Source organism: Strix uralensis, chromosome 5 (assembly GCF_047716275.1).
Source record: "Strix uralensis isolate ZFMK-TIS-50842 chromosome 5, bStrUra1, whole genome shotgun sequence".
In the NCBI taxonomy this organism is placed as follows: domain Eukaryota; kingdom Metazoa; phylum Chordata; class Aves; order Strigiformes; family Strigidae; genus Strix; species Strix uralensis.
In genome coordinates, this window is record NC_133976.1 from 56,798,688 (window position 1) to 56,826,293 (window position 27,606).

The 27,606-nt window shown below is 46.7% G+C and overlaps 2 protein-coding genes across 2 annotated transcripts in view; one reads left to right on the top strand and one right to left on the bottom strand.

Annotated features, from left to right (window-relative positions):
- MEI1 (meiotic double-stranded break formation protein 1) overlaps positions 1–17,991 on the bottom strand; it is a 39,073-nt gene extending 21,082 nt beyond the window's left edge. Inside the window, exons 1-15 of the mRNA XM_074870251.1 lie at positions 17,884–17,991; positions 17,533–17,656; positions 15,034–15,084; positions 13,052–13,125; positions 12,278–12,383; positions 11,525–11,728; positions 10,272–10,402; positions 9,668–9,782; positions 8,746–8,862; positions 8,123–8,222; positions 5,472–5,606; positions 4,457–4,571; positions 2,790–2,908; positions 1,585–1,726; positions 66–177 (exon numbers count right to left, since the gene is read on the bottom strand). Of these exons, the coding sequence (XP_074726352.1) occupies positions 66–177; positions 1,585–1,726; positions 2,790–2,908; positions 4,457–4,571; positions 5,472–5,606; positions 8,123–8,222; positions 8,746–8,862; positions 9,668–9,782; positions 10,272–10,402; positions 11,525–11,728; positions 12,278–12,383; positions 13,052–13,125; positions 15,034–15,084; positions 17,533–17,656; positions 17,884–17,991 (1,753 nt within the window). The remainder of the gene's footprint in view (positions 1–65; positions 178–1,584; positions 1,727–2,789; positions 2,909–4,456; positions 4,572–5,471; positions 5,607–8,122; positions 8,223–8,745; positions 8,863–9,667; positions 9,783–10,271; positions 10,403–11,524; positions 11,729–12,277; positions 12,384–13,051; positions 13,126–15,033; positions 15,085–17,532; positions 17,657–17,883) is intronic.
- Positions 17,992–19,362: 1,371 nt separating this feature from the next.
- On the top strand, positions 19,363–23,309 carry SNU13 (small nuclear ribonucleoprotein 13). Its single transcript, XM_074871027.1, has 3 exons — positions 19,363–19,452; positions 20,322–20,442; positions 21,409–23,309. The coding sequence occupies exons 1-3, from the start codon at positions 19,450–19,452 to the stop codon at positions 21,669–21,671; spliced, it is 387 nt and encodes a 128-aa protein (XP_074727128.1). The 5' UTR covers positions 19,363–19,449; the 3' UTR covers positions 21,672–23,309.
- The last annotated feature ends 4,297 nt before the right edge of the window (positions 23,310–27,606 follow it).

Here is a 27,606-nt window from a genome sequence, read left to right on the forward strand (position 1 = left end):
AGTAGCAGGAAGTTCCATCAGTTAAGTTAAGAGCACAGAGAACATGACCCACACTACCCCCATACCCAGCTTTTTGGAGAACTTATTCCGCATGTTTGGCACCACTGTAAAGAGGGTATTAAGTGTTGAGATGAAAACTTCCATCACTGATGGGCTGACAGCCCTTTCCAGGTAGTTCTGTGGAAAGAAGAAAAGATCAGGTGCATTATATCCAGTAAACACTGAAAGCAGCAGCTTTCTTCCGGCCTCCTGCCTGCCCAGAAAGTTAGATTTCTAAATCCAAACAAACGAAGTAACAGTTTTTCCACCAAAATGTCTGGCAGCAAGTACACAGGCTTACAGAGCACTTTGAAAACAACTAACGCTCCCCTCTGCCAACGTTATGAGCTGTGCTGCTAACTCTGCAAGACATTACACCAAACAAGAAACTTCTTCCTGATTCTAGCTGCCAACCAGTCCAGCCTTAATGCATAGCGACTAACATTACTGCCCATATTGCCCTGGAAGTAACTGCTCTTACAGGTCAGATGGCTAATTCTCCAGTCTGGCATACAACACATGACATATGCTTACGTGCAGCTAACATGAGTAACGCTTAACACCTGTGCTTCAGTGTTTTATTGAGTTGTGGCAAACACAGGCATTTAAGCTCTCTACAGAGTCCAGCCCTAAACTGTTTAGAACAGAACAACTCAACTCGCTCTTGTAGAAGGTCACTGGACAATTTTGTCACAGTCCATTAATTTTTACTCAAGTTCAATGAGCAAGAAACAGTACACTGACTCCAGCTTTGCCAAACTGAATACACTGCACCCTCCCTTCAGGGAGGGGAACAGCAATGCCACTGCAGCTGCCTACCAAGAGATTGGTTAAAAAAAAATACAAACAAAACATCTCCAAGCTCCCAACTGAAAGAATCCGTACAGTTGAACCTGTGGCAAAGCACAAGCAAAATTTACTCAACATCTGAAACCACAACCAGAGTCCCATCGTTTTGACAATTCTGCTCCAAGTGTCTTAGTGACAGGTCCGTATGGAACACTACAGCACACGTGACTCTCCACAGCTGCTTTTTAAACCATGTCCCTGGCCTTACTGAGGCACAAAGCTTAGTACTGCCCTTGCTGTGTAGACTGGCCAGCTGCCTCAATACCTTCTGGAAAGAAGTGTGAAAATGAAATTGCAGGCACAAAATACAGCTGCTTTTCAGGACATAGCCAAGTTTTGAAACAGTGGCAGAAGGGGAAACAACAGTTCAGGTACTCGTCATTTTCTGCAACATCCAGAGCTGCCATGGATTAGACAGCATGACATAGGCTATGGGGATTGCACAGTCTGAAGAAAGACACTGCCACCTACATGGAAGCTTTATGAATTTCTCCACCCTCTGAGACCATACACTCCCATTTTGCATGAACTGTATAATGCCACATTTGGCTCTGGAGAGGTGGCAAATGCCACAGCTGTTCTTGGTTTATTCTACATGCTCTCTTCCCAAAAAAACACTTATGCAACCCACTCTTGGTGCTTGAAAGCACCTTTCCAGGCACCCAAGGAATAGACCAAGTTCAAAAGAAACCTTACCATGACCATGGGGATGCAGAGAGTGTCACAAATCCTCAACAGGAACTTAGAGAAGTTGTTCAGCGTGTCCTTGCTCTCAGAGTTGGGGGCAGTGAAAGCATTCTCCTGGGCCATGGGGTCACTCTGGAATTCTACTGCTAACCTGCAAACACACAGCAGATACCAGAGAAAAGAGGAATCCTCCTCACTCTGTAAAGGAAGTCAGGAAATACTAGATTTCCATCACAACTTTCATGATTAAGGACCCCACAAACACCTGATGGGTTGAAAATAAAGGAATCTGGCAATCACAGAGTTACCTCTTGAGTGAAGCTATTAAAAGTCAGCAAGGTTGCACGACAGTACAAGTTGGGAAAGGAAGACCTAGCTTCTGTGAAGAAAGTATCTGCTGTGGGAATCCCTAGTGTGGCAAGACTAAAGATTCTCAGCTAGGCCAGAGAGCCTGGAGCACAATACAGCAAACCTTGTGAAAATCAGCCAGGGAACCATTCAGCTGATCTAAAAACCATGACAGAACTCAAGTGCGCTCTAACACCACCCCAAGACACTGGGTCAGTGCAGACAGGGACACCTGCTTCTGACTGAATTATCTCAGACAAGCCAAAAGCAAGTGATGCAAGGCAAAATAACTAAGTTGGCTAGAATTTTCTAACAACAGCTCTGGATTCATGCACAAACTCATCTACAACCGCCTGCTGTGCAGCTAAGGATGACAGATAGCTCTCGTCCAGCAAAACAGGAAAAGCTAGTGCTTATAAACCCACTTTCATTAATGGGTCACAGACATGAGCAAATCCAAGGCAGCATCTGGAGCAGATACACATTTGTTAAATGGTTAATCCCCTCTGGCAGTGAGACCACATATCCCAGGGCACAGGAATATGGTTTCACCCATACATTCCAACAGTTCTTACACTGTCAGTAGTTTTGGCTAATTTTCAAGCAGTTCTTCAAAGGCCAAAGACGTGAAATAAACTGATAGGTGCCAGGCAAATTTCTTGGGAGACACATAGAGGTGTCACAAAATTTTCATTATCACTACATATCCCTCCTTCTGTTGTTTCACTGACAAGTGCCATGCACTGAACTCAACTGTGATATTTCAGTGGTGGGGCTGGGTAGAGGAACTCAGTTACAAGGACAGAAGGATGGACGGACATGGACACACACACCACCCACTCGCACACCCCCTGACTTGTTCTCACCTGCAAGCATTTCTGAAACTTTCCAGAGTGTTAAGCAAGAACTGGCCCTGTCTCTGAGGAACTCTGCTAAGATTTCTGTTTGCTTGGTGACTCTGAGACACTGAGAATAGGACATCACCCTGTTAAAGGACAGAAGTCTTCAAAATCTCATTTCACTGTCAGAAAAAAATAGCTTTCTTATCTGATACCAGCAGCAGGAAGAACAACATATTTCCCTTCACTCACTTATTTCACACGGCTGGTTTTTTACTACTGTGCTTTCTCCAGGGAGGGCAGAGTTAGAGAGGTTCTGTGCTCTTCCTAGGGAAGGCAGAGTTACAGAGCTACTAGTTCTGCACTGCCCTGTCTTTACAGTCTGCATTGCCGTGGTTTGGTCTAATCTGAGTTTTAAACAGTTCAGATAATGAAGCTTCAAACCCTTCTGGGAAAATTTGATATTTTTTTAAAATTTTGTTTCTTCCCATTACTTTTCAGACAACACTGAACAGTTCCTCTCCCTGCTCAGCACTGAAATCTTAGTTCTCTACTCTGGCTCAGATTTGTAAGCAACTACCCATGTGCTAGCTCTTGTTCCCACACAGCATTCCGCTGAGTTCAGCCAGGAGCCAACTGCAGCGTCAGAGCTAATCATTTGCCCAAACTGGGAACCACCTGGAACTCAAAATCTACTTTTAAGCCTTAACCCATGGTGGTGGTCTTCTCCACATACTACCAGATGAAGGCACGGTGACACACTGGTGCCTGGCAGTTCAGAACTCCTCCTTCTCCATTTGATGCTGAGATACCTTAGTACAGGTACAATCATTTCCCCTTTCCTCCCTTTACAGACAGCCTGGATGCCCTTACTATCTGCCTAATTTCCTTCCCATATAGCTCCTTATTCTGAATGGAACACCAAGATCTGTATGTGTGCAAACAGACTGACCAACTGCCTGTGGGACAGAAAGTAGTTCTGCCTTCTCCAGGCAGAGAAGACAAACATCTGGTACCACAGAACTTGGGCCTAAAGATAGTTCATCGGGCATCTGGAACTCTGGTACTCCAGCAAGATGCTCTTGCCACTACAGACATGTAATCTAAACCTACATGGCTCTAAGCCTAGAGTGCGAAGGCTCAGCCCTTGTCTTTTCACTAGTCATCTGTAATGGAGGCTCTCCTCAGAAGTGCAAAGGTCCCAGCAGCACATCACACTAACTACATATTCCAGGAACAGGAAAGAATTTGCAGTTCAGAGTGGCGAACAAACAGCTCTCTTGCTAAGGGATCACAGTGCATATATGATGACCCTCTTGGCCTGAAGGCAAGCAAGAGATGTTCATTGCCAAAAAACAGATTGACCGATGCAGCTTACAAGGTGGGGGCCTAAAGAAGGGGAAGTTCAAATTACTTTGGAAGACTGGACACGTAAAGAGAGCCAGTGTGCTCAAGTGGTGCCCCACAAATCTTCATGGGTTTAGAAAGACAACATTCACCAGCATTCATCTTCTGCTACTTCAGAGACAAAGTTTGGTAGCATCTCAAGGCATGAGGATCAAAAGAAACACCAGAGAACCCAACAACCATAGGGCAAGAGAATGAACATATATACAACATCCACATAGTGTGCTAGGAGGGTCGTTCCTATCCTGGTTGGTCCTACCAACAAGCAACAACAATTTTTGACTTACCGCATGCCTCTTACTACTCTGTGGTGGGGAAAGGTCAGCACATCGCTTCAGCACTGCCTCCAGCAGCTTCTGCAGCTCTTCATATGGGACTGGAGGGGAGCTCAGATGGTCCTTCCTGAACAAGCGGAGAGAAAGACAGCATGCACATTCCCTGCTGGGGACATTCCACCTGGGAAGGCAACACCAGCAGAAATAACTGCTCTTCTGACAGCAATATGCCATTGCCACTTCTCTCCAGCACAGTGTCCTGGTTTAACCAGGATAGGGTTAAGTTTCCCCAGCAGTGGGGGGGAGCTCTAGCTGGGTTATTCATATACCATGCCCACGTCACATCCTGGCAGGTCACATTTTCCTGGCGCGGAGCGCGGTGCACTCATGGTTTTGTACATCGTGCTTCTCACTGCTGTATTTGGTAGCTATTTTGCTCTGTTCACTGCTATCACTATTACTGTTATTGTTATTGTTGTTATTTGTTGTGTTGCTATTGCACTGTTGTATTAAACCTTTCCTTATTTCAGTCTTGGGGCTTTGTATTTCACTCCCTTTGTGGGGGAGGGGCAGCGGCCGCGTGGTCTCAGACCCCGGCAGAGGCTAAACCACCACACACAGCATACAATATCTGAATGGTGCCTTCATCCACATGTGCACCCGAACACACCCTCACTGCATTCACTGTCTGCTCCCACTACAGTCAGAAGGCATATGACTGTGAAGAGTCTCATGCTTGCTCTTACCTATCCAGATGGGGCACAGAGTGACAAAGCCACAGCAGCCACAGTACAAGCCTGCCTGCGATGCTAGGTCCTTGCTGCAGCAACTTGCTGCCTACCACAGCTTCATTGCCCTGGCAGCCTTTTGAGGCAGGTGGGAAGCTAACTCTGCTGTACCCACACCTGTCTCAGCCAGAAGTCCCACTGCAGAGCACTCACCCACACAGCCACAGGGAAGCCACAGAGACCAACATGGTATCAACAGATCTATCTGAAGAAAAGCCTGCAAATACCTTCCTGCCTACCTCAGGAAAGCTGACACAGCTCTCACAGCCTCCACTACCACCTCCAACACTGGGCAGTTCACTGTCTCCATCAAAAGATCAATGGCTTCTATACATACACCTCGGTTTGTGAATAATTTGATTTCCACTGGTTGCCTGCAAAGAGGAAACAGAGTAAGCAAGGAGAATATTGTCAGAGTTAAGTAACTGTAGGGCTCTCTCCTCATTTCACCAAATGGACAGTTGAGTCATGTGGTTCCAGCCATGCTTTTCAGTATTCAGAGCCAGCTGCTATCAAGGAGATAGCCTCAAACTTGAGCAGGTGGAGTGTTTGCTACAAAGAGTGAACTTCAGGAGGTCTGGAGCCCTACTATGATGAAAAAAAGCCCACAGCCTGGATAACTGTGTGACTGCACCAGTGAACACTGACATGAAAACACAAGAAAAACAGGCTTTGCAAAATACATTGATCTCTCTGCCTAGGACTTTATGCTGAGGCCACCTGCTCTGGCATTTGCGGATTCATCTGGCAATTCATATTTCTGAGTAAACTAGCAAACACCACCATCCTAGAACAAGGACAATGCCATGAGAATAGCTTCTCTCACAGTCCTATAGCACTTCTAATGCCAGATGCTGCCAGAAGGACAGGGACTTTCATGAACTTGAAAAGTAATTAGGAAAATAAACACAAACCATCTGCTTTGACAATTCTTCTTGATAGCAAGCATTTTAGTCATCCGATCACCTTGTGGCCCAACACCTCTGAGCATTCAGCATGAGACCATGGAGGGATGACAAGCCATTAATCCCATCATTGGACAGAGCTGTGTAAATGGCAGACTGTGTTCATTTGGCTCCTGGAAAGCCAGGTACTGTTGGGAAGGTGGGGGGAAGACAGGCAGCTACATGCGGACAAGAAGCATTAACAGCCTGCCAGAGGACCTCACCGAAGTGAAGCAAGAAAAGCAGCACAGCATGACAGGAGCCAGACTTGGGAGTCAAAAGTATTCCCTGTTATTCAGTTTTCACAGACATGCCCGACTAAAGCAAGCCAGGAGCACATGCTCCCATGCACAAATGGGAGAGGAGCATGAACTTCAGTAGAAATTACACTAGTAGCCCAGCTACAGGGCAAAAAGTGAGCAGAGGCAGAACCACTCTTTTTAGTCACTCAGTGGGATGAAACCCAGCTTGGCAGTCACCTCACATTCTGCTGTGAGAAAAAGCTGTGAGGTGGGCAAGGCAGGGAAAACCCCTCAGGTACCAGGAGCAGCCTCTGGCCCAAGCCATGAGTGATGTGCTGAACTTCCAAATTGTTTCTACTTACACTGTAATTCTATTAATCCTCTGTATTTCCTTCCTTTAATCGCTGACTTCTGAAGTAAAACACATCAGGAAAAAAAAAAAGTCTTCACTGACTCATGCAGTGAGGAAGGGATGGAGGAGTATTGCTGACTCATACAAGAGGCACAAACCCACTTGCAATATGGTGCACTATGATGTCTTCAGGGCCTGAGAGAAAAGTGTGAAGGACAACACTCTTGCAGTTTCCTGCAGCCTCTTGTCTTTGGGCCCCAAACTGTGCCTGACACTCTGGCTGTGCCAGGAGAGACAAGGCTGTCCAGGGAGAGCTACCCACCATCCCTGACATACTGCCAAGGGGAGCAGTATGTCCTGTTTGGACAACACCAGACTGTGGGGCTCACTTACACAAGAGACTCCAGCTGCAAGCAAAAACCAAGAGCAGAGGTTCCAGGGTAAGACCCCTTTCCCCACTATGAGATAGTTTTAAATAAAACATCATTTCTGAGGCAAAGCTCAGAGAAACAGAACGTGTGTGCTAGAAAATGAGAGTAATTGCACAGAGCGTACTCTTTGTTTTACAAGCACAAACGCTGTAATTAGTGTTTCCCACATCCTGGTTTCTCTTTTTGACAGATCCCACACTGGCATCATCACACTGTTCTAGCACTGCTGCTTTTCATTCTCCTTTTTATCCTGCCACTTGCTACAAAATTGACTATGACATTTCCAAAATTCAGCTCAAGGGCTCTCTTGGGGGAACTAAGTGGCAAAAACAAGACTCTGTCACTCGCATGACAGGACGGGAACAAGATCATAGAGGCAAGAACAGGAAGCACAGAAGAAAAACAAGCCAGGGTATGTTATTCCTTAGTTGAAAACAAGACGAAAAAAGTGACAGAAGACATTAATATTTCAGCATAGAATTTGGTTTTGCTGTTTGAATTCAGCTCAGATGATGATACAAGACTAGAAGTCATGGAACTTGCATGCTCTGTTTTGTCACAGAGGCACATTTAGCAGGAGCTAGCCTGCTCACATACACCTCGACCCTCCTAAGCTTCCCTCCTGTTCTATCTACAGCTGAAAGGAGATTTCACCTCCCAGATTGGCAAGGAAGCAGAAAGAGGCAGATACACTGGTGGATACATGCGCAAAGACAACAAGCTGGGAGGTTCAGAAACAACCATCAGACCCTTCTTCACAAGAATAAGGGAGATGCATTTGTTCGGCAACATCTTTCAAACACAGACTCTGGGTGTGTCGATATTTGGTCTCAGACAAAAACCTTAAAAAGCAAAAGCACCACAGCCTCCATTTTGGGGCACCAAACTGCCTGTGCAAGCCTGATGGGGGTTCTCCCTTACCGTTTCAGTATTTCAGTGAAGAGCAGGAGCCCTTGTTTGTGCAACTCCACGTTGTTCAGTGGTAGGACATCATGAAGACTCCTCACCAGAGATTCAATGCCTGCAAAATTCAAGAGAAGTCACAGAGAGGGCTTTTAACACCCCAAACTCCAGGATGGAAACAAAAATAATTTTAGGAAGGAAGATTTGAACAATTATTTTTCTGAGTCACTGACAGAAACAACTACCCAAAACTGCTGAGTGTTCATTCAGCTCCCTGATAATAGTCCCCAACCTCCACTGCTAGAGGCAAGTTCAAAAGAACAGAAGCAATTTAGCCTTTTTTCCTAAATCTGCTCTTCGCATGTCCACAGAAACACCTAATAGTAACTTAGGTAGTGTCGGTCGTGATAACTGGTTATTATAACGAATGCATGCTCACCAGGAACTCGTTAGGACAGTGACACTATAAATTCAAGCTATGTTGGATATCACAAACATGTCTGGTAGGTATTCATTTGCAGTCCTTTATCCATCCTGATTGGAAATTGTGACTGTGTGTAAAGCATTTAAATTCAGCCAGAGGCACAACAAATGCCCACAGTATTACTGCAGTCACTCTGTCAGAAAGGTTGATGACTCACCATAGACCGTGTGACACTTCGAGAAGAAAAGGCGCTCTTCAGTTAGGAGGAGCAGGCAGCAGTACACTGACCAGATGAGAATTTCACTGTTGCTCGAGAGACATTCAAACAGGAATTCTGCAAACACACACACAAAAATAAGGTCACCCTGGTAAGAGGCAGTCTGCTCACAGCATGGCACAGCTGCCCCTAGAACAGAGCAGAGGAAGGAGGAGGAAACAAGGAAGCATAGCCACAGCCACAGGGAGAACGGTTGTTATAATGAAATGGCAGGAATGGAGAATGGCATGGATGCTTGGGGGTATGCTAGTCTTCAAAACAAGGTGACTGGAGAACAGAGTCCCACAGGCAGGCATCTTCCCAGCACAAACTCAGCCGGCAGGAGCTGAATTGTGGCTCTAGCCTTTGGCACAAATGAAAAGCCACAAAGCAAGCTTTACCATGGATGCAGTGATCATTTTTTCCCTCAGAACTTTTACATTTCCCAAAGAATCTGTAAAATGAAGCCATTTCTGTCTTTTGGGATTCCAGAGAAATAATAAACCATCTCCCACAGCCACATTCTAAAGCTAAATCCTAGACCAAATTCTGTGCAAACTTACAATATTTAGTGGGATAAGGTGGAACCCCAGCCAGTTTAAGCTTGTATCTAAGGTCCTGCAAGAAGGACCTGGACCTCCAGGACTTGTCCAAATTCTTGCTGTGGATACTCCATTCTGCCTGTTGACAGCTGCTTTTATACTTTCAGTTGAAAACTTACTCTCCCGTTCTATTCCTAAAATCACAGTAGCCATTTTTACTGGTATAAAATGGTTACTGCACACATTATGCCATCAGTGGATTTCATGGAGCCAGACTAAAACAAACATCCAGAGAGTGCTTTGATATTGGGAGATAATAAGATGCTACTGCATTTCTTCACCTGGGACATCTGCGTGGATAAAAGCAGGAGCATATCTGCTGGGGGAGTGAACCAACGTTGCAGCCAAACAGTGAGAACTTGCTGCCTGTAACATCTCATCTCTGGTCAACAAAAGCTGTTGGGCAACAAAAGTCAAAATGAGAGAGGAATTCAACTACACAGATATGAGTAGGAAACAGTTTACATTTTAAAATTTAAAACATAAGTGAAGATGTCTCTTTTGGCATATATTTTGCAGATTAAACTTGCTAAGGCAAGATAAAACACTGGACCAAATACACTAAAAAAGTGCAAAATAAGAACCACAACAGAGAAGATTATGAGTACAAATAGCTCTGCCCCCGTGCTTAGTCATGCTGGCACTACAAGTGCTGTATCAGACCTCAAGTGTGAGTGAGTAGAATCAGCTGAGGCCAGGAGTAAAATTTCCCCCCTCCAGGATGCAGGAATGAACAATGAGATAATCTGCGGGGGTGACCCCACTTCCCACTGCAGCCTCTATTGCTGGTGATGGCAGCAGCATACTGTGCCCCAGGTAAAGATTCAACACAGTCCAGCAAATTTTTTACATCTGCCGACAATTCACTACTACTCCAGCAATCACCTTTTTGAGAACAAGTGGCAGTGGGTTTTCCCCTTCTAAAAAGTCAGCGTTCTCAGACTCCTCCTCTGGCTTTGAATTATTCATAAGAATGGATACAAAATGGTCAGATTTCAGCAGCTCCTTTAGCAAGCCTGCAAAAGGGGGAGCAAGAGCGAGCACCATATTGGGCATAGCAATGATTATATTAACACAGGAGTATTTACAGCCTAAGATTTGTCAAATTCCTCCCCTCTCTTGCACTCCCAACAAAAGCCCTCACCTCAAGTTTAGGGAGCTTCTTCTCTGTGTCTCCAGGTACTGCCACGATCCCCATGTCTTGCAACCCTTTGTTGCTCATACTTTATGCTGGGTCTGATCTGCTCTCTGTTCCTTCTCAGAGATGTGCAGGAGCACTGTATTCTCATTGTCTTCTGTGCCCCAGTACCCACCCCTTAAACTGTTTCTTTCTTGGGAGAGCTCTTGACCTGCATGTTTCTCCAAGCTACAGTCACTGACCCAACAATAAATAGACATTTTCCCTGGAATACTTCCTAGAGAACTGGCATTTATCTTCTCCTTCTACTTTCACAGGCTCTTACAGAAACAGCTGTGTTCAAGACACACAAAAAAGCCCTCAATATAAAAGTACAGAGCACTGCTACATGTATTGATGCAAATCATCAGTACATGTCAGTACAAATTCACCAAGGGTATTGTCTGAGCTATAGAATTCTACTTTCAAAGGAATCATCATCCATTTCTGGTAGCTGAGTAGATGATCTGAGGAGCAATCCAGTTCCTGCTTACCTCCTACAAGAAAAAGGAATTTCGTGGATGGTTTGCAAAGAAGCAATGTCAGAAAGGCTGAAACTGTGCTCCCCAGCAACAGTTGATATGCGCAGTTGGAAGCACAGATGCAAGAAAACGCCACTTTCACATTAGCTTTCTAACCTAAATAACATGATGCCCCACATTTGAAGACTGCATTTATTAGACTCCATCCCACTGTTCTACAAAACCCACCTGGCCACGCACAGTGTTTGCATTCGGACACTTTAGGATGAAACATTAAACTGAGACAGGCCAGGTCACAGTGAAGAAACTCTGAAGATTAGTCAGTGCTCAGCAAATGTGAGGCTCGAGGGACAATGGAGGGCTGGAGGAGTTCAGCATCAGGTCTGGGCCATTTGATTGCCATGGAGTAACAGAAAGGATCAGCTGCCTCATTCTAAGTCTTCCTTTGCACCTTGCAGTTTATCCCAGCAATGCCTTACCCAAACAATTAATCTGCAGCTCCTTTGTCTGCGCACGCCCCAAGGTATTGAGGAAGAGACCACAGAGCCTTTCTTCAAAGTGTGCTGAGAGCCGTTCTGTGCCAACAGGAGAGGAGTACAGTTTGCCATACAAGTAGCACACAGCAGCCTTTATAGCTTCATTTGGGTACGTCAACCCCATCAGCAGATGATCCACTAAATTACCTAGTGTAAGGAACAGAAATGGCAAACATTCACACCAATGAACTGGCTTTTTAAAAGCACCAACCTACTTTCCCTGAAACTTGCAAAATCCCACTGGACAGACCAGTGTATGAGGATTAATGAATGTCACAGCTAGGTGATGCACTCACCACCCTCTGTCCCTCCGAGCAGAGGGACAGTAATAAATGGTAGAGGAGCTCGCTGTTCACCATATGAAGATCCATCATCCCAGCTCCCATAAACAGCTAAGCTTGCTCACCAGACCTCCAGAGGCTGGACCAAGGAAAGAAAAACTAAATCTATGTTGCCTGTGAAGCAGATCCACAAATCCCAGTTCACGGAGGCTGGTTTTGCCAGGCTGGCTAAGAGCACAACAGCAAGTCTGCTATGAAGGTACTGACCTGCAACCCAGGAGGCCTGAATGCCACCCCAGCTTCTGGACAGGCTTCTTGTGTGACCTTCATGAATTCACACAGGGGAGTGCATGCATGCATATGTGTATTGGGGCTGTAAACACTACCCTTCAGTGGGGCAGGACACTTTACTCACTGTGCTCTACCACCAGTATATCAGCAAAGCCTGGGATGGCATCTGCCAGCTTGCCCAAGAGAGTGAATGTGGGCAGGCTGCTTCTCATGGTAGTTGCTTTGCACAGCTGTAAAGGAGACAGAGAAGGAAAACGTTTCACTGGTGAGGCCACAGTCCAAAGGCAGAAATGCACCCAAACCAGCAAGCCCTCGGTGATGCACAATCCTTCAGAATAGGATCTTTTCCTAAGCTGGGTCCTCTTCACCATTTAGGATAAACCACAGGAAAACCCTGAACACACCACTAAGTCTCAAAAACGTCTTTTAATTAATTGAAGAAATCTCTTGCTTCTTATTCCTTTTCCTCTCTCTCCCCTCCAGCTGTTACATGAACAGATGAACCAGCTGAATTTCTCCCCACTTTCACTACTTCCCAATTTTTTGTACCCCATCACAAACTTAGGAATGAAGAAAGAAGAGTCCACGGCACAGGTTGGGAAAGCTCCTCATATCACTGAAACAGTAAGGTAGGAAAAGAAGAATCTGAGGAAGCCACACAGCTTCACAAGAGCATCATGAAGCCATATGGCTGCAAGGCATCATAGGAACAACAGGGAAACTCCAGGGTAGACATCAACACTGCCAAAATCACAGCAGGGGAGCTGGCACTAGGACATCCCACTGCAGCAGAGGCTGCATCCCAGCGCACTAGCTGCAGTCTGGCAGGGCCACTCATTCCCACCTCCTCAACATCTGAAAGATTGAAAGGAAAGGCAGGGAATTCATCTTCACTGACCTCTTTTTGGCTTTCATCCAAAATGCAGAGTAAGTACTGCTCTGATTTCAGCTCCACTACAAGCCGCACCAGAACTAGGCACAAGAAACAGGATCAGTAATTCACACCCAAGAGCACTCACAATCCATCTTCCACAGGCCTTTAGCAGACCAGTGAGCAAAGAGCTTAGAAATTAAATGAGCACAGAGGTGCTGAGAGAGCAGAGTAACACCAGCATTCCCAGTGCTATTAGTTCTGATAGCCCAGCCCAAGCTCTCTGCAGCAACATTAGAGCAGTCCTGTTCTAGCTGCACTACAAACCATGCATGGAAATGAACTGCAAGCAACAAACTGAGCATCAGGACACCAGTAAACATAAGGAACCAGGAAGGGAAGGAAACAAAGCCCTATCTTAAAAGCTTAAAAATTTCTGGTAATTGAATAGAGCAGCTTTGTACAGTATGAAAATTGGCCTTTAAAAACTTATCTTTCCAGAGATGATATCAGAATGGAAATTGCTGAGTATCCTTAGATGCAGACTGAGAGCTTCCTCCTCCAACTGCTACTGTGTGTGAGCTAACAGTGCAGTCTATCAGCCAGTCCTCCCCACTGCAGTCATCCCATATAACTTACCAGAAAGCAAGGTCCCCATCACCTTTGTGGCACTATTCACCTCCTCAGCCCCAAGTAAGGGCTGTTATGCTTGGTTCAGTGAAACTTTAAGAACTCTGTCTGCTCTGTCCTAATAAGAGCAATCAATGAGAAACCATGTTTAGCAGGCACTGGCTGCACATCACCTGGGGTTTCCCTAACAAAATCTCAAGGGAGTTGCCTGATGCTGGCAGCCTGCCTCTGCCTCCACACACATAGCAGTGGACCAGTTTCAGAAAGAACAGTTCCTCTTCTGGTATTTTTAGAACCTGAGCACCTGAATGTTCAGCAGATAAAATTTTGACAATAGCCCCCTTACTGAGACACTGTGCTGAACATCGTTCCATCGGATTTGGTAAGGCTCTCTTGGATGTATCTTGCTGTCATGGCATGACTCATTTCAAAAACACACTCTTTTGATTTGTATTCTAGGAAAGCATCATAAAAAAAAAAATACCAGGGACCTTTAAGTTCACCATCTCTTGGTGTATCCAGGGCAACACTGGAGGTTTATCTAGCAGACCTACTTTAGCTACAGAGCTATGCATCTCAGCAGAGATGTATCTTGGGACCAGTGATCTGTAGATGGTTTAATGGCCCTTTCTTGCCCTGTACTCTCAGAATCTCTAAAAACTTTCAAGAGTTAAGTAACACTAAGTTAAAATTCCTCTGTTTGAGAGCATCCACCTCTCAACAGACTGGTAACATGACAGAAAGAATTCTCACCTTTTCAACACCATTTCAAGCAAGTGCCTGAAATCTGAACCCCCTCTGGAAGAAACTGGTCATACCTCCTTTCATCTTTCATGGCTGCACAGGAGGAAATCATTGCATTGCTAATAGCAATAGACTCAGCAGAGATGCCCAAGGTTAACTGGACTGCAGAGATTCCTTTGTCAGACCTGCAGGTGTTCCTTCAGATTTCAAATGAAGGACTGCTCCCAAAGAGGAACCTGCAGCCTGTGCAGGTAAATCCCAAGTACTCTCTGCCCTGAGGAGAAAGCAGTAGATCCCAAAGCTCACTGAAGCCTACAGGAAGATTTCCATTTGCTTTGAGACTTCAGTCAGGTCCAAAGATGCCAAAAATGAGACACTGTTTACCACTGCTATGCATCTGACACTAAATTCACGGCACACACAGAACCTGTGAGAGAAATGCTAAATACTTAAATCTCCACACACTCCCCTGCCCCCAAATATTGGAACAGCCTGCTCATCACTGTTCCATTGATAGAAAATAGATGCTCTTCCCAATACAAGCTGTGCAGAAGCTGAGCATCTCACTGTAGTTATCAGACAAGACAGAGCTTCCCTTCACTGTCAGTAATTGAGATGTGGCATCTGCCTCTCACCTTGTACAAACAGGTCCAGGGCACTACTGTCTTCCACAGTATGCAACATCCCTAAAAGATTAAACCGCAATCAGTCATGGAACTCATTCCCATTTATGATCATCAGTGCTGTAATGCCTTCTTGTAAAAAGAGCTGCAAATTTTTTTCAGAACTGGTTTGTTTTCCCCACTTCACCTGACACCAGCCTGACTTTGTCAGAGGAAGGTGGATACCCTCAGGGAGTAACACAAAAGGCGCCTCCATAAGCAGGACACAGGGACATGAAGGCATTCGGTTCTCTTGCAAATTTTTTTATGTACTTTACAGTTGAAGTCAATGGCTCCACCTATGTAAATAAATATGTAACTGCTACCATCAGCACATCTCACTGCATGTAACCCATATTATCCATCTGAAACAACACTCCAGATTGACAGCCCAGCTGTCAGTTATCCTTTCTATCTTCCATTCACACCAATTACCATGAACAGTCTTCTCCCTCCACAATCCCTTGAAAATCCCAAATGTCAACATCAGGTTTAAAGCATATGGAAACTATTCCAATGTTAAATTGAACCTGAAGGCACCACTTCACAAGTCATTTGTACAACAAGAGCATAAGATTGTATATATTAAAATAAGCCACTGTCTCACACTACTACATCACAACAGTGAGAAACTATCTCCCAGTTCCTTCCAACTTCAGGTACCTACAGCAACCGGCATTTGGTTCAAACCCCCACTTCTGCCACACCAAACGACTTGTTTCAACATATCCAATCAAATTACCTCCCCTCCAAGAGACTCCATGACCTCTCAGAAATTTGACCAACTAAACCAATGTTATGACATCGTAGGCGAAGAAATTACTTATTTCCTGCCGCATCTGCTCAACCCTCAGTAACTTCCTCACCCTTTGGAAAATACTTGCATACAGCATTAGTGAACATTGCAATATTAGCTATATGAAATTCAGGCTTACCTGAAATTCACCATCTTCTCATATGTAACACTACACCTTTGTTCTCTTAACCCTCTTTCTTCTGCCTGTGCTTATCCCAATATTCTCTCTCAAAAAATGAATGTATTTTCTTCAATTTACTATTAATACTTCCTCCACAGCATTGCTCAGATCTTTGGGGTTCCCTCTTACGCTCTTGCACCAAATGATCCTTGTTTCATTCAAGCTCTATCCAAAATGTACATGTCATTGTTTGTAGACCCAAGTTTAGACTGGGGTTGCAACTGCTCTAGGAGCTACATCAAGTACAGTAAAATCCCAAAGCTGGCCCCAAACCATCCAATTGTAAAGCTTCTCAAAGAGAGATAGAATTATTATTTAAAAGCAGACAAGAGCATTGAAATGCAAGCACAGCTTCCCTGTCTTCTCTGGTATTTTGTGTTAGGGTCATACACCGTAGGACTGAATTGGCCATAAGCACCACTCCCTCCACATCTGTATAGGACTATGTGTGCAAGCAGTGCTCCATAAAAACTTGTGCAATTAAGAGAACTAAACCTGCACAAGCATGTGTTTCTAACAAAACTGCTTCCGAAACATGCACAATGCACTTTGTGCTGGGAAATCAACTGGGAAAACACTGTTTGAATTATTCAGTGTATTAAGGCAGGGGAAGGGGCTTGTAAGTCACTTTCCCCCAAAGAATTATCTGTGATGTGCAAATGAGATCATGGAATTAAAGGAATCCAGTATATTTGCTCTTTGAAGGCAGTCACATTCATACCCCCCATCTTTCTCTTCCTGCCTTACTTTTCCCTCATTTAGACCATTATTTCTTCTCCATCAAGATTTTAGACATTTCAAAGACCTTTCCCACAGCACTGCTATGCAAAGAGAAACCAGTAAGAGGTGTTCATGATCACAAAGACTGTTACTGGAGATGCACTTTCTGACATCCTGCTGAACACTATTCTGCTGTGAGGCTGACCCACCAGAAAAAGGCGGTATTACAGTCCTATGGCTACAAGGACTTCTACAAATGTAAACTGATGGTGTGAAAAAACCACTGCATAGATTTGTATTTTGCACATTTGATATTAAATCCTGTAACACCTTTTTAAGCTCACACTTTCATTTCTGTGTGTATCTTCACATAATGCCACAGTTCAGCAAGATGAAAAAGCACTGAGGCACAACACCACAATGGAAGGCATTCAGGGAAGAGTCGTATGCCAGACACTCCCTGTTCTCCAGAAAGACTTTACAGATACATCAAGATACTCTGGAAAACTCCAAGAACTTTATGAACATGCCAGTCCTGCTCCTTAGGGAATAAAGAACTTAATTAACCTATTCTAAATCAGATGATGGGCATTCTTCCACGGGAAGAGTAACACACCTAACAGAATGGTGGAAGTATGAAATTAGGTACTTCAATATTCTTTTGTGTGGTTTTTTTTTTTCCTTCAAATGTGGGTAAGTTCCCACATACACACCTATTCAAAAAAGGTAACTGCCTTCTCCCTGCTGCTGCACTAGGCCACAGCAGAGCTCTTACCCAAGAGAGTTCCTATCAAATGCATGCAGACCCTCTCATCCGGTGCCAGCAGCTGGACAACTGGCAGCGCCTGCCAGACCAGGGCATTGTGGAGACGGCTGAGGACATGCTTCTTGCGCACCAGCTACGGAGCAGAAACAACCCATCACCACTTCAGTCCGAGTCACCCCACCGCTCCCACCACCCTGGGGGGGAAAGAGTGAACCCCGGGCCCAAGAGCCGAGCGCCAAGGCTGTACACCGGGCCGAGCGCCGTGCTACGGCTGCTGAGGGGGGCCGAGGCTCCGCGGCCGGCGGCAGAGACCAGCTCTCTCTGGGAAGGGGAGGGGGCGGCGGGGCCAGCGCTGCCCACCGAGGCGCTGCCGTCACCCAGGGTCTCCATAGCACAGGCGAGGCAGAGCGGCGGGCGCAGCGGCAGGGCCCAGCGCAGCCCGTGCCCTCCGCAGGCCTCCGCCGCCATGCCGCCGCCGCGCCCTGCGCATGCGCGGGGCCCCGGTCCTGCGTGCCTGCCTCCACCGCGGGAGCCGGCGGCTGCTGCCCCGCCGCAGGGCTGCGAGCTTGTGCAGGGGCCGTTCATGGGTCACCCGCACAGCCTGGCCGCGCGGGAACGGTGCTCCTCCTGAATGCACCGCCGTGACCCTGAGCGCCCCGGGGCCGAGAGCTTGGCTCGGCGGGGCGAGATAAACCGGGAGGTGGGATTTCCCCGTGCCCCCCCGGGTTATATTCTGGGTTCAGGGTCCGTGCTCGCGCAGCGCTTTGTGAAGCCCCGCTGTGCGCTGGAGAAGGGCCTGTGCCGCCACCCTCACTGCTGCAGGTGAGGGACAGAGGCACAGCGATGGTACAGTGCACTTCATATTTACTAAATTTCATGGTTAATGATTATGCGAGTAGCTATAGTTGCTACTTGTCACTGTAGAGACGGACAAAGTGACACACACTCACATGGGTAAACAAGCGGCTAGTTTTTTTAATTATTAAAAGCATGCATTTTTATATATTTCAGGTGTCACAATATAATTGGTCAAAAAGTTGTTTTTAACATTCTCATTGGATAACCTTTATCAGTTTCCTCCCTGCTTGCTTCATCCTGCTGTGTAGTCTGCAGCTCCTTGAAAGTTATTTGCTTGAAGCAAAGCTTCCCTGCCTCGAGGGTACACCGGAATCTTGTCAAGGTCAAATGCCTCTTCAATCGGGTTGTCCTCAGACCAGCTGCCTTCCCTGACAACTGCTCACCCGGGGATAATTGTAGCATTGGCCAGGTGAGACATCGAAATTTGTGAAGAATAGGCTTTGTTCTCCGTACCTTAGGAAATCACTAGAACATGCTGGACCACAAAGACTGTATAGAATTGTGTTGAGAATGAGTCATTTAACAGCCTTACAAAGTGATTAATCGGTCAGTTAACTTGGCAATGAAACTACCTTGATTGTCTTGAAAGTGAACTACCTTTATTATACTACTAAAAACCACACCCCTAGGTCAAAAAGACCCCTGCCCAAGTTAAGACCCTTCCCCTGAGCATACACAATATTAGAAGCATTAGGTAAGCCGTATTATAATTGTATGATAATCACTAACCAATCAGTATCTAATAGGCATGTTATGGAAAAGTACTAACTTCTGATTTTTGAGTACAAAAGGAGCATGAAAACCTGCTGTTGGTGAGCTTGATTTGCGGAAAAGTCCGCCAAGCTCCGAATAAATACAGCATCCCTCCTGAGCATTGCACGCCGGGCACGGACCCGCGTTCCCAGTCCCAGCGCGGCCTGACCGCGCGCCCCGGGCCGCGCCGTGCAGGCCCCGCCCCTTGGCTTCCGGCGGCGGCGCGGCGCGCAGGCGCGCTCCCGTCCCCTCCCCCTCAGCGCGCTCGGGCCGAGAGGAGCCGCCGCGCCGCGCCGCCTAGCCCAGGCCGCGGCCATGGTGAGTGGGGCTGGGCGCCCCTCCGCCTCCTCCTCAGGGGGTGCCGCGCCGGGGGAGCCCTGGGGCGGGGGGCCGCTGCCTCCCCGGTGGCTGCGGGGCGGGGAGCACGTGGAGACCGGGTGGGGCTGTGGGTCTCCTGCCCGGCGCGCCGCCCTGGAGGGAGGATGCCCGCGGGGCTGGCGGTCCCGGGGGCGCCTCGTGGCGGGGGACTCGGCATTCCGGCCCGGCATGTTGTCCCCGGCCCCGCTGTGCACCCCCCTCCCAGCCCGGGGAGCGGGAGCATGTGCTCGGCTGGCGGAGATCGGCCGGGGCCGGGCGGTAGCGGCGTGTGGGGACAGGCGGCAGAGCATCGCGGCGTGGGTCACCCCTGGTCGGCGCTGGGAGTGCCTGCGTTGGCTGCAGCGCGGGGAGTGAAGGAGTTACAGCTGTGCCGGGGCCGGGCGTTAATGCCGCTTGTCACCTCGTTGCTGTTCCACTGCGCCATCGATGTTAACATCTGATACGTGTTCTTCTCGGGATTTCTTTAAAATTCGTGTTTGAGCTTGCTAATTTGTGCACTGAAACGCTTCATTTTGTGTAGTGTCCGTGGTAGCAGGTACCTGAAGGCTGCCCTGTAAGTTCACTGCTGCTAGTTTGTGGGGTGTAAATTTGCTGTCTGTGTGAGTAGGAGCTACTCTACTTTGAATACGAGAAGAAACCCTCTTTAAAAATAAAATGCAGTGGGATTTCTAGTGTATGCGCAGAGCAGATGAGAATGGTGAGGTGACTCCAGTAGTCAATATATGTGAATGTGATGCCTATGTAGTGTTGTTCAGAACAAAACCCCCTTTGCTCCTGTTGTAATTCTATTTACTTTTTCCTTTCTTTAGAGTGAGGCAGAAGTGAATCCCAAAGCTTACCCCCTGGCTGATGCACAGCTCACCAAAACACTACTGGATCTTGTGCAGCAATCCTGCAACTATAAGCAGCTACGCAAGGGAGCCAATGAAGGTCAGACTTGTCTGTTGCAAAGATGCTAGAAATCATAGCAAGGATTTTGTGAGAAGCTGTGGCTCTCCAGCTGTGGACTGCTAACTTTATGTAGATCTGGCTATTGCAAGTGTCTGTCTCCTTCTCCTCTTAGCCTGTTTAAGCAATATTCAGGGGCAGAACTAACCTGTAATATTTTCAGCCTTTATATGCAGTTCTTGTAGATGCCCAAACTGTGTTCCTGGTGCATGTCCTGTCATCATGTGTATTTTAGTGGTGTGGCACTGGGATTACAAGATGCCTAGCCAGTTTAGATTCATAAAAAGATTTGGGTTTGAGTGACCTCTGGAGGTCTCTAGTGCAGACTGCTCAGAGAGTGGCTCCCTTCACAGTTGGATCAGGTTGCTTGGGGCTTTGCCTAGTCAAACTTTTAAAAAACCAATTCATTAGGATAGAAACTCCATAATCTCTCGGGACCCATGTCCCTCTCATAAAGGGGTTTGTGTGTAATATAAAATTCCAGCATGTCCCCAGAATCAATTTGAGGCAACAGTCACAGTCTGCAACTTGTCCTTTTTCCTGTGCACTCACAAGGACAGTCTGGCTCCATCTTCTCTGCATTCCCCTTGAAGTAGTAGAAGAGGCTGCATCCGCCCTCAGTCCCACCTCAGCCCTCTCCAGGCTAAACAAAACCAGTCTCCCCTCATCTGTGGTGTGCCCGGCCCAGCCCCCTACCCGTCAGCAGCCCTGGGCTGGCCTCGCTCCCTTATGAATCTCTCTGCTGTGCTTGAGGGCAACGCTGGGCACAGTATCCCAGGTGCAACCCTGTGAATAAACCCCTCCCTGGCCCTATAGCTGCCATTTTCCATTGGCCTGTCCTCATGCCACCACTAGATCTCCTTCTTGCTCGTGCCAATTTCAATATCTCCTAAAGTTGTTTGTCATTCACTAGAAAGACCTAGACTTACTCTTGAGTTTATTTTACAGCCACCAAAACACTGAACCGAGGGATAGCAGAGTTCATTGTGATGGCAGCAGATGCGGAGCCCTTGGAGATCATCCTGCACCTCCCTCTTCTCTGCGAGGACAAGAATGTACCTTACGTGTTTGTGCGCTCCAAGCAAGCCCTGGGCCGGGCTTGTGGTGTTTCCCGGCCTGTCATCGCCTGCTCCATCACCATCAAGGAAGGATCACAGCTAAAGCCTCAGATCCAGTCTGTCCAGCAAGCTATAGAAAGACTGTTGGTCTAAATGCCCATGAGTTTAAGTGTGTGTGGAATAGGAAAGTTGAAGTCAGGGGGAATTAATATCTAGCTTCAGTTGAGATTATAGTTTTTTTATATCAGTGTTTCCTTTCAAAACACCACATTTTTGTTTAATAATGGCTTAATTCTTGGTGTTTCTGCCTCTTCTCCCCCCTCTTTTCTATTATTCCACTCCAACACATTCATTCTCACTGTATTACTTCTTGAAATATGATTGTACAACTGTACTTCCTGTTTGATGTTTAAAAGAAAGAAAATAATCCCCCCCTTATCTCCGTATTTGCCTGCTCAGGGCTTTTTTTAACCCACCCAGGAGCTTCCTCTGCGTTGCAGTACTTCTGCTAAGCTTCAGCCTCTAACAGGTGTCAGTAACTGTGTTTCTGAATGGTTTAGTCTACTGAGGATAAGGCACGTCAGTTCCCCGCACAGTGTGTGCATGCCGACTGCTGGAGTTACTGCTTTAAGTGATAAAGGAGCGTAGACCATGCATAAGGCAGGCAGCAGCTACTGTGTGGAAGTGGATGGAGTCAAGATCAGTACACATAGCACAACCCTTTTCTTGAAACCAGACAAGACTGTAAGAGGTGTACGGGGAGCACAAATCTTATGGTAGTGCACAAGGGGAAATCTCTTATCTCTTACTTTTAAATACTGACTTTGTAAGAAAAATAAAATTGCTGACAAAGCTAAACATAATTGTCATTCCCTTGGGGAAGCATTTGCAACTAACAGAAGTGTTCCTGCTTACAAAGTTAAACTGTTCAGAGATTGCCTAAAGGCTATGGCAGTGTAGTAAATAGTTCATACTCCTTCAGTTTTCTTTGTGTGGACTATTAATGAGCTTGGGCTTCCTGTGGTATTTAAGTACAAAACAGGGTAGAGAACAGCCTGCTGTGGCTGACAAGTACCCTATATATCTCATGCTTTTAGGGAAGCTGCTGTACTGTAGTCACCTGACTGTCTATGAACCCTTTAAGTTGTAGCCAAGACAACAGAGAGCAAGTAATTTTTTCATATAAATCAACCTGTGTCTCAAGAAGAGAATGCTAGGTGATCTCATGTTCTGGAAAAGTGTGATGCACCACCAGCATTCTGGATTAGCGGTGGTTTTGTGGAGCTAGCTTTAGTTAAATGCATATTCTATAACAACTCCACTTACTGCTCTGAGCAGAAGAGTCTAAACCACTTGGAATGAGTCATGTCAAACCTGTCCTCTGTTGCAGGATGCCAAAGCAAAGCTAGTGTGGAAAGACCAATAGGTACAATACCAGAAGGGAAAATAAGTTCTGTAATGTTTTCACATAGGCACTATCTTCAAACATTTAGTAAGTACATCCCAAGCAGATGAAATCAGTTCATGAAAGACTGAAGACAAATCATGTCTGTATATTTTTGTAAATGGCTGATAACAGTAGTATCCTTGCTGAGGTGAACTTAATACAAAAATCTGAGTCATTTGCATGAGGTTTAGAAAGGCTGCTGTTCCCTTCTACTGATGCTGACTGTTGAGCTAGTTGTGTTTAAAACCACAACTTTGTAAAAGATTTGCCCTGTTCCATGCCAAGACAGTTGATGTAAGACAGCACATAAGGAGCAGAAATAAAGGATTCTTGAGCAAGCAAAACTGTCTAATTTTCTGCTCTGAAGCCTTCCATCACCATTTTAAACTTCTGCTTAACATGATAGCCTGTTATAAAAACAAAGCCAGGAGAAAGATCTAATAACCTAAACCAAACATGCCACAGTCATCCAAAGTCTGGAACATGTTGTGCCTGGGGGTTTGCAAGCCAAACAAAAAGCTAACAAAAGTCAAAGGGAAGGGGTGTGAAAGAGCCAATTGAATCTGGCAAATCAACAAATCGTTACAGGACTGATACCACAGCCAGGGGTTTGGCTACTTAGACCATGGGACTCACTTCGAGAAACCTGGTCTACTGGGGGCTGATGGGGTCCATCTGTCACAGAAGGGGAAAAGCATCTTCAGCCATAGGCTTGCCAGGCTGGTGAGGAGGGCCTTCAACTAGAGCTGCCGGGGAGGGGAGGCTCAATCTACCCCACTCCTACCAGCTTGATGCCAGTGCCAGCAAAAGATGTCCAGAGCCCGGAAGGGATCACAGGTCAGCAGGAGAGCACCTGAAGAGCAGCACAAAAGAATTCCAGCCAGTAAGTCAGCTTCATCCCGGCCCAACTTAAATGCAGCTATACAAACAAACATAGCGTGGGGAATAAACAAAAGGAGTTAGAGACATGCAGGCCTGCAGGGCTAAAATCTTAGCATCACAGAGATGTGGTGGGATGGCTCCTATGACTGGAGTGTTGGAATGGAAGGATACAGGCTCTTCAGAAAGAACAGGGGAGACAAGGAGGGGGTGTCACCCTCTATGTCAGTGACCAGCTGGAATGCATGGAGCTCTGCCTGGGGATGGATGAGGAGCCGACCAAGAGCTTATGGATCAGGACTAAAGGGCGGGTAGGGACAGGTTACATTATATTGGGGGTCTGCTACAGGCCACCCTACCAGGAAGACTGAGTGGATGAGGCCCTCTATAGATAGATAGGAGCAGCCTTATGTTCACAAGCCCCAATCCTCATGGGGAACTTCAACCACCCCAATATCTGTTGGAGGGACAACACAGCAGCACATAAGCAATCCAGGAAGTTCCTGGAATGTGTTATTGATAACTTCCTTCAAGTGATAGAGGAGCCAACAAGGAGAGATACTATGCTGGACCTTGTTCTCACCAACAAGGAGCGGCTGGTGGGGAATGTAAAGCTCAAGGGTAGCCTTAGCTGCAGTAACCATGAAATGGTAGAGTTCAAGATCCTTGGGGCAGCAAGGAGGGTGCACAGCAAACTCACTACCCTGGACTGCAGGAAAGCAGACTTTGGCCTCTTCAGGGATCTGCTTGGTAGAGTACCATGGGATGAAGCCCTGGAGGGAAGAGGGGCCCAAGAAAGCTGGTTAATATTCAAGGATCACCTCCTCCAAGCTCAGGAGTGATGCATTCTGACAAGAAATCAGGCAGAAATGCCAGGAGGCCTGCATGGATGAATAGGAGCTCCTGGACAAGCTCAAACACAAAAAGAAAGCCTGCAGAGGGTGGAAGCAAGGACAGGCAGCCTGGGAGGAATACAAAGAAGTTGTCCAAGCAGCCAGGGATCAGGTCAGGAAGGCCAAAGCCCTGGTAGAATTAAATCTGGCCAGGGACATCATGGGCAACAAGAAAAGCTTCTATAGGTACGCTGGTGATAAACAGAAGATTAGGGAAAATGTGGGCCCTCTCCAGAAGGAAACAGACCTGGTTACCTGGGACATGGAGAAGGCTGAGGTAACTTTTTTTGCCTCAGTCTTCATGGGCTCCAGCCACACTGCCAAGTTGCAGAAGGCAAAGGCAGGGACTGGGAGAATGAAGAACCACCCACTGTAGGAGATCAGGTTTGAGACCATCTAAGGAACCTGAGGATGCACAAGTCCATGGGACCTGATGAGATGCATCCACGGGTCCTGAGGGAAATGGAGGATGAAGTGGCTAAGCCACTACCCATCATATTTGAGGAGTCGTGGCAGCCCAGTGAAGTTCCCGCTGACTGGAAAAGGGGAAACATAACCCCCATTTTTAAAAAGGGGAAAAAGGAAGATGCAGGAAACTACAGGCCAGTCAGTCTCACCTCTGTGCCCAGCAAGACCATGGAGTGGATTCCTCCTGGAAGCTATGCTAGGGCACCTGGAAAATAAGGAGGTGATTGGTGACAGCCAACATGGCTTCGCTAAGGGCAAATCGTGCCTGACAAATTTGGTGGCCTTCTATGATGGGGTTACAGTGCTGGTAGATAAGAGAAGAGCAACTGACATCACCTACCTGGACTTGTGCAAAGCATCTGACACTGTCCCACACAACATCCTTGTCTCTAAACTGGAGAGACATGGATTTGATAGATGGACTGCTCGGTGGGTAAGGAATTGGCTGGATGGTCGCACACAGAGTTGCAGTCAACGGCTCAATGTCCAATGGGAAAGCAGTGACAAATGGCATTCCTCAGGGGTCGGTGTTGGGACCAGCACTGTTTAACATCTTTGTTGGTGACATGGACAGCAGCATTGAGTGCACCGTCAGCAAGTTGGCTGACAACACCAAGCTGTGTGGTGCAGTTGACACGCTGGAGGGAAGGGATGTGCCATCCAGAGGGACCTGGACAGGGCCCGTGCAAACCTCATGAAGTTCAACAAGGCCAAGTGCAAGGTCCTGCACATGGGTTGGGGCAATCCCCGGTATCTATACTGGCTGGGGGATGAGTGGATTGAGAGCAGCCCTGAGGAGAAGGACTTGGGGGTGTTGGTTGATGAGAAGCTCAACATGCCCCAGCAATGTGCGCTCACAGCCAAGAAAGCCAATCGCATCCTGGGCTGCATCAAGAAAAGTGTGCCCAGCAGGCCAGGGGAGGTGATCCTCCCCCTCCACTCTGCTCTCGTGAGACCCCACCTGGAGTACTGTGTCCAGCTCTGGGGCCCCCAACATAAGGACATGGACCTGTCAGAATGAGTCCAGAGAAGGGCCATGAAGATGATCAGGGGGCTGGAGCGTCTCTCCTCAAGACAGGCTGACAGAGTTGGGGTTGGTCAGCCTGGAGGAGGCAGCTCCAGGGAGACCTTACAGCAGCCTTTCAAAAGGGGGCCTACGAGACGTCTGGGAAGGGAGTTTTTACAAGGGCATGTAGGACAAGGGGCAATGGCTTTAAAGTGAAAGAGGGTAGATTTAGATTAGATATAAGGAAGAAGTTTTTCACTGTGAGGGCAGTGGGACACTGGAACAGGTTGCCCAGAGAGGTTGTGGATGCCCTTGGCCTGGAAGTGTTCAAGTGGGGCTTTGAGCAACCTGGTCTAGTGGAAGGTGTCCCTGCCCATGGCAGGGGAGTTGGATCTAGATGATCTTTAAGGTCCCTTCCAACCCAAACCATTCTGTGACTCTATGGGCATTTGGGGAATGAAACTTCACAGAATTAAGGACAGGACAGTCTCACTACTTTATTGTGTTCAAGACTTGCTTAGACAAGCATTTACAGTAATTTCTTCACTAAAGGGCAAAATATATTGACTGCTTAGACAAATCTTTATTAAAAATAACTACTATAATGCAGGCTGACTGAAAGTATAATAGACTATGTAGCTTCAGTACTGCAGAGCTCAACATGGGCTAGCTGTTCTTTCGAGAGGAGCTGTGGAGGTGGAAGTGAGTGGCATGCTGGCACAGCTAGGGTGGTCACAGTGCCAAGACAGTGGTCACAGCTGGCTCCGATACGTGTGACACACTACAGCACTGGCACTACCTTACTATACGACTTAATTCTTCAATAAGTTGCCTAAGAGTTTTTGTGCCAAACATAGGAATCCCTGAACACTAAAAACACTATGCAGACCAAAATGGACACCTCATGTATGCCATGTCTGCATTCTGTAGAAAGTTACAGTTTAGCTAAACAATTAGTACTGTTTCCTAGAGCAAGGGCAATGACTATTTATTGGTTTTGGCCACCTTGCCAAAGGTGGGGCATGCCAGCGGTGGAAGTTTAAAACCCAAAACAGCCCCAGATGCAGCCTCCATAACTATATTTAAAAAAATAAAAATACTGGACATAACAAAGTCTACTCTTCACAACTTGCTATTTTCCTATTTTTAAAGCACAGAAGCCTCCACAATAGCCTGACTCATACTCACTACAGAGGTGGAACATCTCAGTAATTTAACTGGGGTAAATACTTGCAGCCTTTCAGGGAACATGACTTTTTTCTTTTTTTCCCCTTTTTTAAATTAGCTTTTGCTATTACCATTTAAAAATGGAAGACCTGGCTGTGCAGCTTTGTGAAGTGCTGGCTTTTTGCCCAAAGGATTGGCTACTGCTTCCCAGTAATGATTTTCTCCTTT